The sequence below is a fragment of the Halichoeres trimaculatus genome, unplaced genomic scaffold (assembly GCF_033239565.1).
Source record: "Halichoeres trimaculatus isolate MK-OKI-2021-1 unplaced genomic scaffold, fHalTri1.1 fHalTri1_scaffold_16, whole genome shotgun sequence".
In the NCBI taxonomy this organism is placed as follows: domain Eukaryota; kingdom Metazoa; phylum Chordata; class Actinopteri; order Labriformes; family Labridae; genus Halichoeres; species Halichoeres trimaculatus.
In genome coordinates, this window is record NW_027437194.1 from 14,818,598 (window position 1) to 14,839,634 (window position 21,037).

Here is a 21,037-nt window from a genome sequence, read left to right on the forward strand (position 1 = left end):
AGTGTTGAAATTAATGTGCGACACTGAAGAAAATAGACTCAAACATCCAGCTGGTATGAGTTTTTGTAGACGGAAAGGACAGGTTGAGCGGAAAGAAAACACCAGATTTTAAAAGTTGGAGAGAAGAGGAACATATGTTGGTGCTGTTATTTTCTGTAGCTAGTCTTTAAAGAAAACCATCAATAATATACTTGTGTTAAGACTTTACTGTACATGTACACTTGTTTTTTCTTCCTCGGTGGTGTGTTGTTCAAACTACTGTTTAATAACTCCTATGGATCTTCTTTTGGAAAGCATACAGTCCATTACCAGTTGTTCACTTATTCATGTGCCAAAATAAAAAGTATTAAACCTCAGATGGAAATTTACTCTGAAGAATGTGGTCATAGCATTCATTTGAATTCTTCTTGCTTCACAAAACAAGTAATCAAAACTGAAAGTGTCATTTTGTCTGTGCTCAAATGCTGAAAAGTGAAATTCTGACCTGTCCTCATCCTGTTTTAGACAAAATTTCAATATTAGTCCTGACAAGCGCAAATTAGGATGAATATAAGTAATTAACATGAAAGTTATGGAGTGGGACATTCAATCCTGGTCTTCCTTTTGATACAAGACACACTATAATACACTATAATACAATATAATACAATCTGATAAGGACTGGTTCAGCAGTATTTTTTTTACTAATACAAAAACTGTATTAGACTTATGTTAAAAAATAAATAAATTAGAAAAGGAGTTAAGATAATTTTGGAGAAAACAATCTTAGTGCAGTCTATCTCTAGTACACAATCAAAGCCTGACATGTTGGGAGGTTGGAGAGGAAGAAGAAGAGGAAAAGGAAGAGGAAGACCCGGAGAAAGAGATGGAAAAGGAGGAGGAGGAGTAGAAGTAGGAGGAGGAGGAGTCTGTTTGTTGACATCGGACGAAAACGAGAATCAGATGAGTGAAGACTGGTGAGAAAACTGTATTTTCCTCCGTCATCAAGACACACACCTCCGGCTAAAGCTCAGGTAGACGTGCGCCTGGTGATCCGTCCACTCTGACCCCGCTGACTGCTGTTTGTAGCCCCACAGAAAGCGAAGCTAGCGCTAGCCCAGCTGGCTAAGTTAGCTCACACCATAGCAGGGAAAGTCACCGTTAGCCACAAGCTAACATAGACGCTAGATGCACTGGTGACACCGTATCGGCAAGTTAAAGCTAATTTTAGAATAACAAGTGTTACCGCGTGGTAGTCTGAGTTCCTGTAGGTGGGCAGGCTTACAATTGATGTCTATTAGCATTTAACTATGTAGCATTAGCGTTGTTAAAGTAAATTATTCTACACAACCGCTAGCTAGTAAGCTAACTTAGGAACACCGCTGCGTCTCCCTCAGGATTCACTGCTGTGTGTTGTTAACAAACTAGACTTACCAGCTTAAAGACAAGTCAAGGTATGTTATGAGCCTTAACTTAACAGTGATAGTCATTTAACTTTTAAAATAAAACTTTAAAAAATACGTTGATTATGCTTGAATAGTTAATGCAAAGTTGCTAACAACAGCAAGCCGTTGATATTGCGGCTAACTTTGCCAGGTATGCAAAGGTGTGTTAAAGGTTTATAATGGCAGTAAATATCTAATATACAACACACCTTTTATATAACAGAGCAACTAAAGTGTGACTTTCCCCGACTGATAGTTAACATACTTTATTTTATTCTGGATGGAAGTTAGTGGAGTTAATGTTATTTTGGTTATATATTAAAGTCAACTTTGCAATGAATGTATGTAACTATATATAAAGCAACTTGCTGGAAATTAAACTATCTGAACAACTCAAGAACTCAAAATGCAAAATTAGATTAAGGGCAAGGTTAGCAGTAGTGTTTGATCAATGTCAGTAGCACCATTGAAAGTGAAATTATTTCTTTAGCTTATGTAACAAGACAAAAATTTCTGAGTTTCCAAGCTGAGGCAGGGAGCACAGTTACAAAAGTTACAGACTTTTATGTTACATAAAACCCTTATTGATTTAAAATGGTTTTGCAAAAGTCAGGAGGACAGTATATTGCTGTATAGTTATTTTTTCCCACTCTGTATTTGACACAGGGATACAGCAAATGCCTGTGTCCATTATGGGGGGTTGTTCTTTGCGCTGTCAGCATCATCCTGCTTTCCAAAAGCTCCCTTATTATGTCACAGTCATCTATTTAAAGAAATTATCATACTTCAGAAATACATTTTTTTGTTTTTTTGTTTATGGTTTGTCTGAAAAGAACTACATTTTAGAGCACAGGGTACCACCAGAGGTGATCTGTTTAACCAGGCACACACCACTTTTGAAACTTTTGAAAAAAGCTGCACACTTTTCACCAGGCAGGAAATTTGTTACCAACCACAGTGACAGGGAGAAGAAACCAACCTGGCTTATTTGAAATGTTGGAATTTTTTAATTTTACATTCCCCACACTGAAAAAAACAGTTTTTTTTTCTCTTTTGTAAACTCTAAAGGGAAGGTAAAGTGCTGTGAGACAAATTTGGCTACTTTGCTCTAATGATTGGCAGCAGGAAGCTCTATAAAATGAGGTGACTGGCACTACCATTTTTAGACATCATAAGTGGACACAGGCCCTTGCGTGGCACAAGCCAGGATGAGGATAAATAGCCTTAAAGATATTTTTTTCCAAATGCCGGTAAAGATAAATGGGTAGCTGCAATGAATGCCCCATAGATAATTGGCAAAGCCATTTGGAATGTTTGACATAATTTCTTTAGTGAAAGAGTCTTACTTTAAACTTTCTTCAATGCTGGCCTCCAAGGTCCCCTGATCTGCCCTCTGTGATCTGAGCTGGAGAAGAAGAGGCAAATATGGCAGCCAAAGCAGGAGACAACCCTGACAGCCTCATGACTCTGGCTACAGTGTTCTGCCTGAGGAACCTCAGAAAGACGATGTGCTACCAGGGCTTCAGGAACAAACTTTGCCTGCGCTCAGACATTTTCCTTCCCAGTGAGATCTGCGACAAGCTGGTCAACACGTATGTGGACAAAAAGAAGCTCACAAACTTTCAGTCTATCAGAGTGTTTGCTGTTTTTGTCCATGTTGCATATTTCACGACTGATTCTTTGTCTTTCCAAACAGATATATGGAGCTGGTCCACACAGATAGTAATTTTGAACCAGAGGAGAGTTTCTTCCAACTGTTCTCAGACCCTCGGAGCACCAGACTGACCCGGGTTCAGCTGAGGGAAGACTTCGTACATGACAGAGATCTGGAGGCCATCAGGAAACAGGTGAATATCTGAAACCTCTTCTTTGTTTTCTTTGAACATTTTCATTGTTCAGTTAATTTTTAGGAGTCACCAAAGTTAAAGCTGAAAAATCCAAACCTCAAAATGGACTTGTTTGATAAATATTCATGCACCATTTCTAAACAACAGTTTTATCAAACATAGAAGGTCTTTGAGTTCCCACTGAGTTTTATTTACCAGTGAGTGGACCTAACACTTGTAGAGCTTTATTTGACACCCATTGCTTCACCTTACAGTAATGTTGGATTCAATGGTGATGATAGGTCAAAGGTCATATCCACCCTCCTAAGTGTGAGGGAGTAGCTGTGTGGTTTTCTGTTACCACTCAAACTAATTGTGTGAAGTGGTGAAAAAGAAACTGTAATTAAAGGTACTGAGGGCGTTAGCCTTGTCTTATTACAAGAAGGGACACATTTAACTCCAGACAGTTTAGGAGAGAGATTGTAAATTTGACATAATGTCTAAGAGACTACATAACAAAAAGTGCCTTTTTTTTAACAGTTAGCTAAGGGACGTAAGGATTCTTTGTTAGAGGTGAACAGTTAAGTGCAGTCAGCAGAGGCTGTGTTGAGTTGTAGGGGCTTAAAAGCTCATAAATAAACAGGAGGCTTGGTCATGTATTGCCTCAAAGTTGGAAGAATCTTAAGATTTATCCTAAATTTAACAGGAAGCCTGTGTAGTGACACTAAAATTGGAGTGATGTGGAATGAGTGATTTGTCCTAGTTATAAGTCTGGCTGCTGCATTTTAGAGAAGCTGAAGTTTTGCCAAAGAAGACTGTGTGTTGTAGGTGAAAAATAAAATGCAGAAGTCAGGTTAAGAGAAGATTAATGCATGAATGGTGCAATCTGAGTCTGCAGCAGATGACACTGACCTAATTTAGCAATGTTTTACAACTGGAAAACATTTTTTTCTGTCATGAACATCAAATTTAAAAAGAGGATAAAACAAAATGAAACATATTATATTCTAGATTTCTCTCTTATTAATTATTGCTGCACAATCAGGACAGATATCATCTGGTGTTGACTGATTTGTAAAATTTTTGTGTATTCTCCAAGGACCTGATTGAGCTGCACCTCACCTACTGCAACAGTCTGTCGTCCCGCAGTTTAAAAACTCTGACCTGCTTCCGAGAGACATTAGTTTCTCTTTGCCTCTTCGGCTGCAATCACATCTTCTACAGGAAGGGCGGCGCTCCGCTTGCCTGCAATGAGGACACAGAGGATGACGAAGATGAGAGCCCAGTTTCCAGACAAGCTTTAGAGACAGACTTTAACTTTCAGGGGTTCAACCGCCTTCGGTTGCTCAACTTAGGTGGACTTCCAGATGAGGTGGATGCAGAGACCCTCCTCAGACCACTGAAATCCCTCACCGCCCTAGATCTCTCTAATGTTCAGCTGCCGGGAACAACTTTTCTCACACAGTGGAAAGACAGACTGGCATCTCTAGTTCTCTACAACGTAGACCTATCAGAGGAGTTGGTCAACACAGTGGTAGAGATCAATAATCTCAGGTGAGTTGAGAGTGAAATGAGACCGGACTTTGGTATGAGATATATTCTAGCTCCTGTTTATAATCTGAGTGTTGTTGACCAATAAGGTGTCAGCAGGAAAACAGTGTGTGGAGAGCAAAAAGAACACAAGGAAGTGTAATGTCACTGAAAACAATCAGTGTTTAAAATTTCTGATTTCCTGGAAGGCATCAGAAATAACGGATCCCACCTCCATTTAACAAACAAACAATGGAAAAGTTGATTCTTTCCCTCTCGAGGACAAACCTGGCAAAGCTTGACTTTTAACCTTTTACTTATCTGCTCCATGCTGATGTTATTTAGGCCATCATAAGATTCAAGGTAAACACAAAGAAAGTTACTTTTAAAAGCAACTGAGTTCAAGATTACTGAAAAAACGCACTCACGATCCGATGTACTGTCGGCCTGTCCCAGTTATATGGCAGTACTGTATTACAAAACTGTAACCATTTCTTCCTGTCATTAATGAAACTGTTTTTCAGGCACCTCGACATCTCACGGGAAAGCAGGCGAAGCTCGAAGATCAAGATGACCAGAAAAATCCTGACGGCCATCGTCCAGCGGCTGGTCAACCTGGTGTCTCTGGACATCTCAGGTCACATTATGCTGGACAACTGCACAGTCCCACACTTTGAGGAAGCTATGGGTCGGCCCAGGTGAATAACAGACTCTGTGGTGTATGTTAAATAGAAAAGAAATGATTTTTTTCTACAGTGATTTTCAAAGAAACTTTCATTTTTCTCTTTCAGCATCGAGCCGTGTAAGAGCAGTATCTACCCTTTCCAGGAGCTGAAGAGGCCGCTGCAATTCCTGGGTTTATACGACACCACCCTCTGTAATGTGACTCACATACCAGCTTATAAGGTATGTATTACATTAAGAACTGCACTTACATTGTTAATTAGGAGATCTCTTATTTTATTTAAAAATATCTGTACAGGTCAAGTGATATGTTAACATAGCAGCCCTTTTTGGATATCACTTTCATAACTTTCTCATGCATTGAACTTGAGAGTCTATGTGAAGTTTCTGCCTGGATTTCAAATGTGTATGACAGACCCAGAGCTACTCTGTTAGGGAGCACGGCCGCCCACCCTCATAGAGCCACCTTTTAAGGATGCTCAACAGGTGCTTGAAGGGTTGAGGTCAGGAGATGATGTTGGTCACATGACTTTCTTTCCCTTCATGCCCATTGCAGCCAAGAACTCAATGGTATTTTTTTGCAGCATGGAATGGTGCGCTGTTCTGCATGAAAATGTAATCCTGAAGGCACGGCTATTCTTTTATGCTGTGGCAGAAAATGATTGGTTAAGAGCTCCTTGTATTTTATGGAGGTCATTTTGACAGAGCTAAACATCACTCCACCACCTCCTTGCTGGCACCCCAGCCTTATTGGGACATGGTGACCAGAACTCAATCCATCTGGACCTTACAGTGTAGTACGGCATTCGTCAGTGAATGAAACTGTTTGAAAAAATTCCTTGGATTCCTTTGTGCACAACTGCAAGCTCTTGAAGGGTCCTGCATCAAGACGTTCTTGGGGTTTCAAAGGCACTGGCAGCTTCTAATACCAGCAGTTGCTTTTTAACAGCTGCTATCTTAATGTAGCGTATATGTTTGGCAGACATCTTCTTCAACACTGTTACCTAAACAAACCCACTGTGTGCTCTGAATCACACACATATCTTGCAACAGTACAACGATCTAAGTTTTCATACCTTTCCAAGGCATTGCAATATTTCATGTTTTTTCATCTGCAGATCTTTCTTTTTCCCTGTATTTCATGAAAGATGTGACCTGCTTAAAAATGTAGAACAGCCTCCTTTAGTGGTTTCCCTTGAACTTGGCTAACCTACCAAACTAATAACGAAACCTTTTATAATTCTTACAAGATACAATTTTTTATATTAAGGGTTGATACATTTAATGAATCGTTCCTTTCATGTGATTAAATCTTTGTTTCGGGCCTTTTTCAGGTGACTGGATCTAAAAATGAGGACCAGGTGCTGAATGCCATTGAGGCGTACACAGAGTTTCGGCCTGAGCTGGCCCACAGAGCCATCAATCAGCTGTTTGACATTGCCAGGATACAACACTGCAGCCAGCTGCTCCGAGCACTGCAGGTACCATGAGTCTAAGATGTATTTAAAGAGAGGAAACCTGTGACTCTGCCTCTCACTCTGTGAATGTTTTTGTCATTTCAGCTGGTCATAGCAGCTCTGAAGTGTCATAAATACGATAAGAGCATCCAGGTGACTGGCAGCGCGGCTCTGTTCTACCTGACAAACACCGAGTACCGCAGTGACCAGAGTGTGAGGCTGCGCAGGGAGGTCATCCAGGTGGTGCTGAACGGGATGGAGCAGTACCAGGAGGTCACTGTAAGTCTGAGTCTGGGCTTGAGGCTTCATTTTTTTTGTTTAATCTGGGCTTGCTCTGTTCTAAAACGTAACATTTGGAAATCTAAAGAGTGTTTTGGTGCAGGAGCAGAGAGTGATGTAACCTCATAACCTCAAAATTTATAGAGCCTCTAGTTTCATGTAAAACATGTTATTTCTTTCTCTGCCTCCAGGTCCAGAGAAACTGCTGCCTGACTCTGTGTAACTTCAGCATCCCAGAGGAGCTGGAGTTCCAGTACAGCCGAGTCAACCAGCTGCTGCTGAAGATCCTGGAGCCAGCTCGGCAGGACGAGTCCATCCAGAGGATCGCTGTGCACCTCTGTAACGCTCTGGTCTGTCAGGTGGACAACCATCACAAAGAGGCTGTGGGAAAGATGGGCTTCGTTAAGGTAACACTGAGATGAGTTCTTCTCTTTGCATAATATGATAATATGAATCACAAGGCAGGCTTATTTACTCTTACAAGCACGAGTCATGTTCTGGATCTCATCTTTAACTATTTAACTACAAAAGGTTAATACTTCACACACACACACACACACACACACACACACACACACACACACACACACACACACACACACACACACACACACAAACTGTTGTACTTTAAAGCCATGTTTCCATCAGAGGTATCCAGGAAAGCACGCTGGAGTTGTTTTTAAGGGTTTATAATGTTATTACCTGTTCATCACTTAGATCCAAAGGTCTTGAAGATAAGGTAAATTGAGCTTGCTGACATGTGAAATGCCACACCTGTTTTACACAAATTTACAGAGGAAACACCCATAATGTTTATTTAACTCAGCTAAAAGTGACATGACTACACTCCATAACTTATCACTAAGACATTTTCTGATCTGATCTTGTGTCTACCTTTTGAAACTCTGATCTTACTGTATTGCTGAATAGAGGTGCACACTTCTCCAAACACCTGCATCACTATTTCAGTTGTAGGAAACACACACAAAAATATTGTTAAAATAAAAAAAAAGTTTTTCTTCAGCATGTATATTTGAGCCCTGAGTAATGAGTATGGTGTCTATTTTGATTATATCACATGGCTATCTCTTATGTAATTAAGCCGTGACTCTCTTTTTTCTTTCTATACATCTTTCTTTTACAGACGATGTTGAATTTAATTCAGAAGAAGCTGCTGGACAGAATGGTGAGTTCTGTTTAAATTAACCTGCTGCTGTTTAGTTATTTTATAAACACTAGCATAATTTAAGTTTCCCAGTAAGGAGGACTAGCTAAAGTAAATCTTAAATGTCATACTCTCTGGAAAATTTCTGAAATTTCTTGAATTTTCACCTGTTGCCTGTTGCCTGGGTACATTTCATACCGGCTTGTTTACATGCCTAATAAATGGGGAAAAGAAGTCTTTTAAGGCTGTAAAAGCCACACTGTGATGAGGCAACAAAGTCTTTCACTATAAAAGGCTGGCAGCTTACCCTGAAAAGTTGTATTTTTTGTTATTTTTCTAAGGATTTTTTGGGCTTTTTGTGCCTTTAATGTGATGAGAGGACAGTAAATAGAGTAGGAAGGAGACGAGAGTGGGGAATGACATGTGGGTAAGAAGCCATGGGCTGGATTCGAACCCAGGCCACCCTCAAGGGCAGACCTCATGGGGCTTGACCTAGCCCGCTTGGCCATTTGCACTACTAAAACTTTTGAATGTTTTAGGAGTTTTGTGCTTAATTTTCTATAATAAATAATTTAGTACAATTTTATTTTAAAGGTGAACTGTTTTTTGAAGACACATACAGTGCATTTTCATACGAAATGCCCTGCCATGTATTCAGCTTCCTTGATAGTTGTATTAGTCAATAACATAGCTAAATAAAAATGATAATAGTAATGATATAAATTTAAAAAATGACACCATTTGTCAATGACAACCATGCACAGCTTGTGTTGCACAAAAATACTGTGTTGTTATGTAAAAGAGGAACACTGTTGAGCTAATGTGAACACTCATCACCTGAAGAAACACTTTGGAAACAAGTATTAATATTTTTTTAAGTTCCCTGTAAATGTATATTTTTCCTCCTCAGTGCGATCAGGTGATGGAGTTTTCTTGGAGCGCTCTGTGGAACATAACGGACGAGACACCAGACAACTGTCAGATGTTCCTTAACTGTCGGGGCATGAGCCTTTTCCTGGAGTGTTTACAGGTGAGTCAGCACGCGACAGAGCTGTACCCACTGCTCTGCAAGTTCACCAAGAAATTGAGTGAGCCCAAAGTTTAGTTCACAGACTTTAACGACTGTGTTTTATTCATTTTTTTAGCTGCACCTACATTTTTTTCACAGACTTTTCTCTAAAAATTCAAAAATAAAGAGGCTAACTTAGTTCCACAATTCAAAACCTGACTGTAGATCACTCCAGAAAAATCGTACAGAACACCTGAAGACCTTTCCTAGCTCAGCTCTGACTTTAGGGATTAAAAAAACTCACAACCACTGTTGAAAAAAATGTTGTGAAGTCCATCCTTTGTGTTTAGATGTTAGGAAAGGCATTCCTGAATTTTGCCCAAAATAGCTTTACAAATAAAGATAAACTAGCGACTGAGCTGGCACGTTTTTAAAACAGTTTAGCTGATGCCATTCTAACATTTATGAAAAAATAACTCCTGGAAATTTCTTCTAAAAGTGTTGAAAACTGATGGATGAGATGGTTTTAACATCCACAGAATTAAATGGGCTTGAGATAAAGACACTAAGAAAACTCAAAAAGTGAAAGCAACACCTTTCTTAAACCACACCAGTTTTTAGTCTGATCCAATCTGTCCTTGAACTCCTTAAAATGATCCCAAGAGCTAGCTTTTTCAGCATCACTCCCTATATCTGAGCTAAAAGCTGCATAAGCCATGGTAGATGTTGTAAATCTGACCTCGGCTGCAGAAAAATCCAGTTCTCTATAACTCTTGATACCTCTCAGATCCTCCTGGAGTGTTTCAAGGGTGAACTATGTTTACTTTTCTGTTCATGGGCCAAACTGAGCCTTTCAATTCACTGTTTACCAAAATATGAGCATTGGCTTTACCATTTGTTTCTTTTTACTTTTGCTTTAGAAATGTCACTTCAGTGTTCTCATCTGTTGTTGTATGACATTCTTCCAGGAGTTTCCAGACAAACAGGAGCTCCATCGCAACATGCTGGGGCTGCTGGGAAATGTTGCTGAGGTCAAAGCTCTGAGGCCACAGCTTCTCACCCCTCAGTTCATCACTGTGTTCAGGTAAGAGGACGGACCAAACCAGTGTATTCTGCTTCACCTTTACTTCAGTTTATATCAACTAAGTTGGTTACTTCAACTGAGAAAACTGATGTTGATGTTTGGCTCCAACAGACCTTTTCAGTACCTGCTGTGTCATAACAATGACTTCATGGCATTAGTCTTCCAAACATAGGTGACACCCACATCCAGACAACTGCATCTGTGGTGCTTGACTCAAGTGAACACATTAATTCTGTCATAATAGTCATGTTAATAACTTCCTGTGTGATATATAAATAGTCTATTACTAATTTTAGTTGGCCATTAAATAGATAAAGATGAGGCTTAGGAATGAGGTTGGACTTGTTTAACCCTTTAACCCTTGAGCTTCAAAATCTCTCCCTGGTCCTTTTTGCTTATTTTGACTATTAAACGGTCAAAAATCTCCTGTGAGTCTATGCATTGGCCCATTTTTCTTGAGTACGATATCTGGAGTTCTTTCCAATTCACTGCATGTTATTTGGGAGTAAAACAGTTTAAATTGAAGAAAAACATAAAAAGATTTTAGTGGTTTAGTGAAGGAAAAACCACTGCAATCAAACATCGGGAACACATTTTTACAGGATAAACTTCAAAGTTTGAACATTAAAAAAGCATATGTATACTAAAACTTATGAGCATTGTCTTATTTTTAGGCGAACTCAGCTCCAGTCTCTCGGTGCACTCCTCTTATCCATCAGCTCCTTACTCTGCATGTATACGTGGATGAAATTACCATAAAAACCTAATATAGGCTGAAAGAGAGCAACGACTCATATTTTAAATTTGTTGGATTTTTTTCAGATTGTGCAAATCATTCAGGGATAACGGTCATTCAAAGAGTGGCTGTGCAAATGTGTCGGCAACGACACATCTGTTTTGTTTAAGGGTTAAGGAATCAGTATAGGCAAGAGGTGCAAGTGATCACAAATCCAACTGTTCAGAAAAAAGGGCTTTCTACAAACTTCACGACTTTCTTGTTAAATAGTTTCAGTTGTTTAATAATTGTTTCAATTGTTTAATAATTGTTTCAATTGTTTAATAATTAAAGTGTTTAATTGTTCAACTCCAATTCAGGTGAAATCTTCCTAATCTTACATTGCTGGGTCTCAATGAACAGATGCAGTTTTCCTGCTCTCATCCCTTTTTATATCAGTAGATATTGACTCTCAATGTCTTAATTGTGTTTCTGTTTTTTTTCTTTCCTCTCTGTTTGGTGCACTGACAGTAATCTGCTGGACAGCAAGGCTGATGGGATCGAGGTGTCATACAACGCCTGTGGCGTGCTCTCACACATCATGTTTGATGGTCCTGATGTCTGGTCGATGGAGGAGCCCAAAAGAGATGCAGTGATGGATAAGATGTGGGACGCCATCCAAAGCTGGGACGTCAGTTCACGACGCAACATCAACTACAGGTTTGACTTTTAGCTATGTTACAAAAACATCACGGCAACACTCAATAGGGCCCATAGACAATAACATGGGCTGTTATAGACCATGCATCAAGTTACTTTGCCAGTTATTAGTCAGTTAACATTACTGTTCCGTTAGCTAGGTTGTGAAGCTGCACAGCTGTCAGTGTGTCTGAATTTTAAAATGGAGTTTCTTCTCTCAGGTCATTTGAGCCGATCCTGCGGCTGCTGCCTCAGAGCATCTCGCCTGTCAGTCAGCACTGGGCCACATGGGCTCTCTTCAACCTGGTGTCAGTTTACCGTGAGTATCTGCTGCTCTTGAAGTGTTAAAACACACTCAGTGTTTAGTGTTCACATAGTCAGAGGTGCTCTAAATTGTCAGCAGCCAATAAATCAAAATGAAATGGTGGAGACTCACTAACATCCAGTGGTGCGCTGTTGTAGGAAACCAAATGAAAAATCGCTCTTCAACAGTCTAAACTAGCTCTTCTAAGTTGAATTAATGAGGGGATGTGATTAAAACTGTAGTAAATGTAAAATCAGCCTTCAGATTAACTGGGCAACACTGTGAGTGTGCTGAACAGAATGATGTGTCAAAATTCATGCGACACTAGTTTATTATTGATTAAAGGATTAATTCCCATATCTTTCTCTCTACACATATTTCCCATCTGCAGCGAGTAAGTATTGTCCCCTGCTGATTAAAGAAGGAGGAATCAGTCTTCTGGAGAAAGTTCTGGAGCTCGAGAGTTCACAGCCGGAGACCAAGGACATGGCCAGGTGAGACTGAAATGTTATTTCTGTTCTTAAACCTTATCTTAGTGTACCTCTTGTACTTGCTGGCACTCTCTGTAGCTTCTGTTTGCCAAGTTACATTCTGCTGATGGAGTCACAGGATGAGCAGCAATAAAAGGGAGTTGATTTCCTCTGTTGCAGCAGGAAAGGAATATATTAGGTCTCCTGTTATTTAAAAAAGTAAAAATTTTATGAAATCAGTCTGCATTAATTAATACAGTAAAATATTGTTTTGTTCGGGCATACAGTACAGTACAGTACAGTACAGTCATGTCTTGCAGTTCTGGGTTGAACTACCAGGCGCTCACATAGCTGCAGCAGTTATGTAACTGAAATTTTAATTGGTGTCCTATCTAGATCTACAACCGTGTATATCACAACTGGATTGTTGACCACTGAAAACAGTTGTGTCAACGGTTGCATCAGGCATTTTTACAAGAATAAGTACTTGTTCATGACGTTTAATATCTGAACATAATTGATCCTCTGTCTTGTTGAATTTATTTTTCTCTTGTGACGTGTTTAGAAGGTGGTTCATGTATAATTTGTGGTTCATTTTAAAGGTTATCTAACCACTGATGAGTCTACAAACATCAGTCAGCTATGCCTGAGCACACGATTTTGAGAACAGTCTACACTAGGGATGTTCTGGCTCGACTGGTTTCCGTATCGTTTTTACGGTAATTTCAATTCAGATAAGTGGACAGGTTGAAAGATGGGAAAACACTCAGTCAACAGTCAAAATGTAAACAGACACAGACTACATACAACTTAATTTCCACACTTAATCAACATATTGACAAACCATGTCCTACTAATAGATGTCATCTTTCATTTGTGTTTGTTTACATCCCAGGAAGGGGCGTTATTGCATTATGGCAGTAGACATTAGTAAGCGCTACAGCTCCATCTAGTGTATTGTGGCTGCATTACAGCTTTGAGATTAAATATGACCTGATCAAGAGTCAAAGAGTTTATTGTCATTCGCACAGTAAAGAAAATATGTTTCCCTGTACGATGAAATTCTTTCCTTGCTGTCCTCAATGAATGCTAACAATAATTATTAAAAAAAAAATAGAAAAAGAGAAAGAAAAATATAATAAAAAAGAACATTACAATGCAAGTATACTAGGAGTCCAAAAATTAGGCAATTAAAGGCAGTGGAAAGTGCAAACATGAATTAAATATGTGCAAAATATGAATGCAATGCTGCAAACTGAGCATGAAGTAATCTCTTGTTGTTACACACCTGTCAGTTTTTAGGAGTCGGGGCAGTGGGGAATAAAACGTTTTTGAGTCTGGAGGTCCTGTTTGACACTCCTGTCCTTACAGCCTGAGGGTAGGAGTGTGAATAGTCCGTGTTCGAGGTGGGTGGGGTCTTTGAAGATGGAGACCGCTCACTTGTGCAATCTATGGTGGTAGATGCTCTTCAGAGAGGACAGTAGCAAAGGTTGGGGTCCAGGCTCGTGTGGACAGTTTGTTAGTGAGTGTATGAGGGATGATGGTGTTGAAGGCGGGGTTGTAGCCAACAAAGAGAATTCTGGTGTAGGAGTCTTTGTTTTCAAGGTGTGAGAAAGAATAATGGATGGCAGCAGCAATGGCGTCTGAGGTGGATCTGTTGGAGCAGTAGACACACTGCAGGGGTCTATGGTGTCCTGTATGCTGCTCTGGATGTGGGCTTGTACTAGGAAACACCTCATGAGTGAGTGCCACTGGCCTGTTGTCATTTCAGGCAGGTGGGTGGGCTCCACTTGGGAAGCGTGGCGATGGTTATGGTCTTGAAGCATGAGGGGATGGTTCACTGGCTGAGGGGGAGGTTGAAGATGGAAGTGAGAACATCAGCCAGCTTGTCAACACATGCTCTGAGGGCCCACCCTGAGTTGTTATCTAGTCCTGCCGTCTTGTGGGGGTTGATCTCCCTCAGGGCTCAGGGTCTGCGTGGTCTGGGTGTGTGTGTGTTCCTGGTCTCTGTACTGTAGCAGGTCTCAAAGCGGATGTAAAAATGCTGCTGTTGAAGATCAGTTGGACATACCTCACCATAAGCTAACACTTTGATTCTTCTTCTTCTTATGTTTTGCAGCAAAGTGATGGAGCAGTGTGAAAACTTCAAAGAAGACCCGATGGAAACAAATCATGGACAGGAGGTAAACTATGGACAAAGAGGCTGACCCCAGAAGAGCCAAGATTCTCAGCAAGCATTGAGCAAACCAAGCTAAGGCCCCTCTCACTGTCATCACCACATGAAGGGTCAATCGTGTGCATTATTCTTATTCCTCTCATTCTTATTATTTAGAGCAGAAATGTGTCTCTGACCCTCTTCACAGAAACTTTAATATATGACACATCAGACTTCAGATGTGGTGCATGGTGTTTTGTCGTGAGGGGGCTGCACATTAAGAATCTCTTCTGCTGGGATGGGTTTGTGGGGGTGGGTGACTGTTATCTCTCAGTGTGTGCCTGCGTGAGTGTGTGTGTGTGTGTGTGTGAGAGCGTGTGACAAAGATTTAAGGACAGAACAAAAAGCAGTCGGAGTGATGCTGAGCTCCATTGGCTGCATAACGTTGAACAAAATGCCATGTGGCGTCCTGCAGGGGCTCGGTGCCACACGCTCGTGCTGGTGGAGCCGCTCAGCTGTTGACACATGTACAGTGAATATTAGCCATTATGTGTGTAGTTTGCAGAGAAGCATCACACTGATGTTAGTCAGGAGAGAAGTCTTCCCAGACCTCGAGGCACAATGATGGACTTCTGTGTTATATATGTAAATATTCTCTGTTTGTCTCATCCTTTTACTGTGTGTATGTTTTATAATATAACTGTAAACACTCATGACTTTACTCTGTATTTAAATCTGTTAGGTCTTACTGACGTGTGGTCAGTACTAGGAATCTATACACAGGAGAACATCTGATTACTGAAATGAAGTCTGGCATTCCTGGATGCTCTGTTCCCTAAAGGATTATTTTAGATTAGTTCAACCTCACCTCAGTTTTTAATTATCTGGCATTTCACCTGGAGTAAGTAGACATATGTGGGTCCAAACTACAGACTGTATAAAAGGATGGGGTATGTAACAGCTACCTAAGAGAGAAGTCAAAACGCTCGGAGCTCCCCCTTCTGACCAGCTGCATTATAGGAAATAAACCCCAGCCTGTCTGCGTTAACGGATGGAACATTGTTCAAACTGAAATTAAAATACACATTCAGCTATTGTAGTTAGCTCTTGTAATGCTGGTTGATGTCAGTGTTGATTGTTCTGAAAAGTTGAGTCGTGATAAAAAGGCAAGAATGTAATGATTGACAGCTCCTGTTGACCAATGAGGCTCCTGCTCTTCGATGTGTGCACCAGATTTTCAGAGTTGAGCAGGAACAGTAACAAACACTAACGCTAGAGTAATTTCATGTTCCATAACTGTGAGTATCAGCTTCAAACCCACACTGGAATCAACAGTGGGAGAAAAAAAAAACAATGTATAAAAGTATGGGGATTTTTTGTTCAAAAATCTTTTTTTCTGTTTTGTTTTGTTTTTCAAATTTAAATCCTTCATTTTAGTCTTTGTTTATTAGCTGGGTTGGAAAAAAGTTGAGTTGTCAGATCCCCAAATAAATCCTAAAAACTGACTCACATGTGATGTGCATTTTTTGGGAAAATTTAGCTCCTGATACAGTCTGTTGACATTATTTACATTGTCTGGTGTTAAAAGCAAACTAAAAAAATCACCAAGACAGAAATATCAACAAATAAAAATTCAATAAGGAAGACAACTGAAGACAATTTGGGATGATCTGTCTCTTTGAGACACTTCTCTTTTTCTTGGCACATTATGGCTCTTCATGCTCAATGATTCAAAATCAGCTTCAGACGTGTCATGGTACCTGCTGACATTACCTTGAACCTTGGTCTTTAAACAGAACAGGAGCAGGTTTAGGGTGTTTCTGAGGTTCTTTCTTCTTCTTTTTCCATTTGTTTAAACCGTTTTGCCTTTGACCCCCTAACCAAAAAGTTTCACATAAGTTGTAATGAACTAATTGTTTTGGTTTCCAGCGGTGAACTATAATGCCAGATAATCAAAAAATGAGACCAGAGAAAACCCTCCGTTTTGGCTCATTATTTCTACTGTTAATGATGTAAATGCTGCTAAGCAACTGCTTCACTTTAACACATTTGACCTATTTAGAGCAGTCCTAAGGTAAAAAAAAAAAAAAAAAAAAAAAAAACTAACATCAAACAGCAGATGATGCTATAACTAATGGGAGAAAAGTCACCAAGCTAATTGATTTGTTTGTCTAAGGTTGAAAAACTGGATGACTGCTCATTAAGGACAGTGAGGCTCTTATAAGGATTGTCACAATGTGTAGGGGGAATGAATGCATGGTTCAGTGATTTAAGCACAGATGAAGTGAGCATAAATCCCACCACCTCCTTTTCAGGGTTAGATTCTGGATCAGATGCGTAGTCCACTGGTATACGTTGATCTGGAACGCTCGCCAAGTTTGGTTTGGTGATTTTCCAACTCTGCATCTGTCTGCAACATTTTGCCCCCCAACCCCACCCCCTCCAGACAACATTCAGGCCACCAATTGGAGCAAAGCTTCATTATCAGACAATGAGGTTAGAAACTGAGAGGTTACATATCCAGAAGAAGAGGCTACAGAGGCAGAAAGGACGACACCTTAGTGACCTTTATAGTTCATCCTGCACACTGGGTGGCGGTTATCATTTTAAGGCAATCACCAGGATTCAAGCTGCCATATATGTGTACACAGTTCTCAGTTATTCATCACATGATTCAAGAAGTTTAATTTCTCTTCAACCAACGAGCAGTTTTATTTATGAGCTTTTAATGAAGAACAGATTTTAGTTTGGTGTAACCCGTTTTCTTTCGTTTAAGATCATTGCTTCATTTTCTTTTTAGTTTCACTTCAGTGGGGTTGAGTGAGCACTCTGAGCAGGGATTAAACACGCACTTTACCTTATGCAGTACAGGTGGTTAAAACAGGACTGTGATGGTGGGTTGGTGCAAGAAGTGTTCCTTCATTTTCACTCGTTATAATTCCTCCACTGTTCTCCCAAACCTGGGACTGCCAGAACCTTCAGCTTCATGCCCATTTTTTTCAAACTTTTCTCCTGCAACTGTAAAATATTGCACAATGGTTTGTAATTATGTAGCACACTGGCACCACAGTGTGTCTGTACAGTTTGTCATGCTACTACAGTCTACTTCAGCTAACAGGGGAACTCTTCTTCAACTGAAGTCCTATTTTCATACGTTTTGGGGTCTAGAGAACTCATAGGTGCAAAAAGTTCTGGCATTGCTCCTTTAGAGCTTTTCAGCCTACAGCAGTTAAACAGAATGCCATACCTGCAGTGTAATCCTTTGAGGATCATGTGCCCAATTGAAGTTCCCATAAAGTTTCTGTTATTGTCTGCATCAACTGCTTAACTTGTTTGGTCATTCTGAGTATTTTGAGGAAATCACAGAGGCAACTTTTAGGTGAAATTCTGATTTCTGCCAGTGGAGTCTTGGTGGGTGGGTGGATTGATGTAGCCACTGTTCACCGCTCTTCAACAAAAAGCTCTATCTCTGACAGGATTTTTCTGTAATGCTGCCAGACACTTAGAACAACTATCTGGGCTTGTCAGGGACAAAAACGGGAGCTGTTAAAGAACACACTTTGATCAGGTGCCTTTTTAGAGAATTACTTAGCAACCATCACTGCCTGTTTCACTGCAGCAGGCTGAAACACCGCATTTTTACACCCCATTGTGTTGTTAAAATAGGACTTGAGTTTAAAAATGGCAGAATTACCCTTTAAGGACACAGTCGTGTGGTGCCTAATGGATGTGTTTTTTTAAGCTATCTCATATCATTTGTTTTGGGTTTACACGCTCACTTGATTTCCTGGTTCTCATGTACAGTTTTTCTTTCTGTGATTTCTGGCAATCTGATTGGTACAGTTCACACTCATGGTGGAAATAAATGTGCAGTAGGCAGCGGTGGTGTGAGATTTAAAAAAAAAAAAAAAAAGCTTTATCAGAGGCTCACTTGTTGTTCCAATGTGTGGGTGTAAAGAGACATAAAATTTCACATTGTCACAACAAAACCTTAAGTTCTCGAGACTCACTCAGTGTTTGATTAAAGTAAAGCTGGTAGGAAAAGTAGAGGATGAGTTAATCTCTGTCACCTGTTCTCTTTGATTTTAAAGTCATTGAATGTTTTAGTTTGTGTTCTCCAAGACAGTCCTGGACATCAGTGACAGCAGGGAGCTACTGATGGGGTTTGGTTTTTATTTATAAAGGTGTTTGTGCTTCAGGATACCTGCTGTCTCTTCACTTATTTCACCTGTCAATCTTCTTTTGTATCTGCTGATAAGTGTAATCCAAAACCTAGGGAGGAATATTTGATCCAAACATTGTGGAATTCCAGTTTTCCTGAGCTCAGTAGTACCAGGCCATTAGTGTAAAGATATGAATAGCAATAAAGATGGAGTGGTTAAAAACAAACTGAGATCTTGTGTCTTTTTTCTGTTCCTAGTCCAAGTTTTCACAAACTTTAAGTGAATAAAGTTGTTTGACTTTTTATTGTATTTCACTGTCTTTACATAACACAACATACAGTTTTATGTGTTTAAAATTTCTAAATACTTTTGAACACTAGGTTTAATATAATAATTTATCAGGACAAACAACTGTATTCCTGGCAAACCACAGATTTAACTCAGCAGAAGGCACTTTTCTTTTTCTACGTTGTTTACAACAAAGGATCCCAAAAGGCATTTTATGTATCAACCAGATAGAAAGGCTTTTTTTTTGTTGTTATTTTTTATTTTCATTTTTCAAAAAAAAATCTTACAAATAGTATATCCACATTATTTTTACAGAATATATGAAACAACAAGGAGAAAAAAAGGAAAAGTTAGAATAAAATAAAATAAACAATGAAAATAATAATAATAAAACAAAAAATAGGACAAAAATAAATACATATCAATATTTATAAATAATGATACAATAGAGTAACACCCACAACAGGCCGGTGGTATATTTGTAATAATTTGATAATCAATATTAAAAAGGTTCATTTTGAGAGTATACTAACTCTGATTTTTCACGCAGACTCATCCAGGACTTCTTCAATGAGGATTGGATGAGGGCTGCAAACATGAAGCAGCATCTATAATCACCTGGGGCCTCTACATAGTTGTAAAGTAGAGTCGTTTATGTTGTTTTCGATAAATATAGAAGAACTCCAGCAGATGGAGTCATAGGTAGAACGAATAGCAAGCCAAATTTAATCAGTGTGACCTCCTATAAGATAAAATGGTCCTTTGTTGCCTCACAAAATAGGTCTGAACACTGGGGCCAGCATAGCTTTGAGCAATGATAATTTTGTTGACTAACTATCCTCATTACAGCCTTCATCCACATACCCCCATCTCCCCCTGATGGAAGCAAGACAACAATCAAACAAGCACAAGCGCACATGAGTAAGAACCCACATCCAGTCAGCTGACACTCTCATGAACAAAAAAAATAAATAAAATAACAGACCAAAATGCCTGACAGAGACCCATTCCAACCAGGCCCAGCCCTGCCATTTAGAAAGCAGAAACATCTTTGTCCATCACAGTGTATCATTTGACGTGCTGGGCATTTTGAATCTCTCCCATTTTTTCCACCTTTTTTCAAAAACATGGAGTTGATTTCTGATTTTCATTGTCATTCTTTCCATTTCATAGATTGCATTAACAAGATCCTTCCATTTTGCTCTTACTAAACTGTCATTTTTCAACCAGTGTCTTGTAATTTGCTTCATTATTACTGCTCTTGGAATTCAAAATAAATTGGAGTCCGTCTCATGAACCTCTTCTGGTACTTTCCCTAGAAGTGGAAAGGCATTTTTTAAATGTTTCATCTACTACAGTAGATTTCAAGAGGGCTTTTCAGCTGTGTTTTTTCCTGACATGAGGCACCAAAGGAGTGACTGCCCGGTGTGGGATGCCAGGTAGCAGATGCAGGTGAGCAGGAAGGATGCCAGTGATTTAGACGAGGATCAGACTGATCAAAGTTTTGGGATCAAAAAGAGGTTTCATCCTGCAACCAGTATAGTAGTTTAAAGCAAACATTTTCACAAACTCAAATTCAGTCTTTATTCACTGGAGCAAAGAGCTCTGAATCCACAATTAATCAGCACCACTTTACTAAGGATACACATTTTGCACCAATGCGCAAATTAAGCATTTCCTATGCATTATCTAGTTTAAGATGTGTAACCTTATTGTAATGCATGACTTATCATTTAATTTCTTTTCTTTTCTTTTTTTACTGTGGTTATTGTAACTTAAAGCTGA

The 21,037-nt window shown here is 39.6% G+C and overlaps 1 protein-coding gene across 3 annotated transcripts; it reads left to right on the forward strand.

Annotated features, from left to right (window-relative positions):
* Positions 1–854: 854 nt before the first annotated feature.
* On the forward strand, positions 855–19,173 carry zer1 (zyg-11 related, cell cycle regulator). Of its 3 annotated transcripts, none has more exons than XM_074690263.1 (16): positions 855–956; positions 2,801–3,016; positions 3,121–3,271; positions 4,350–4,804; positions 5,305–5,478; positions 5,572–5,686; positions 6,799–6,945; positions 7,027–7,200; positions 7,392–7,607; positions 8,345–8,386; positions 9,276–9,395; positions 10,343–10,458; positions 11,705–11,893; positions 12,094–12,191; positions 12,568–12,670; positions 14,766–19,173. In XM_074690263.1, exons 2-16 carry the CDS (start codon positions 2,850–2,852, stop codon positions 14,851–14,853), a joined length of 2,355 nt encoding a protein of 784 aa, XP_074546364.1. In that variant the 5' UTR covers positions 855–956; positions 2,801–2,849; the 3' UTR covers positions 14,854–19,173. The 3 variants fall into 3 exon arrangements, with proteins under 3 accessions (XP_074546364.1, XP_074546365.1, XP_074546366.1); XM_074690264.1 differs by having other exon boundaries at positions 879–1,013; XM_074690265.1 differs by lacking the exon at positions 855–956 and adding an exon at positions 1,168–1,433.
* The last annotated feature ends 1,864 nt before the right edge of the window (positions 19,174–21,037 follow it).

Coding starts and splice junctions, on each gene's coding strand:
- zer1 (XM_074690263.1), top strand. CDS start 2,850: ATGGCAGCCAAAGCAGGAGACAACCCTGACAGCCTCATGACTCTGGCT. Junction 3,272..4,349: donor TGGAGGCCATCAGGAAACAG/GTGAATATCTGA, acceptor GTATTCTCCAAG/GACCTGATTGAGCTGCACCT. Junction 6,946..7,026: donor AGCTGCTCCGAGCACTGCAG/GTACCATGAGTC, acceptor TTGTCATTTCAG/CTGGTCATAGCAGCTCTGAA.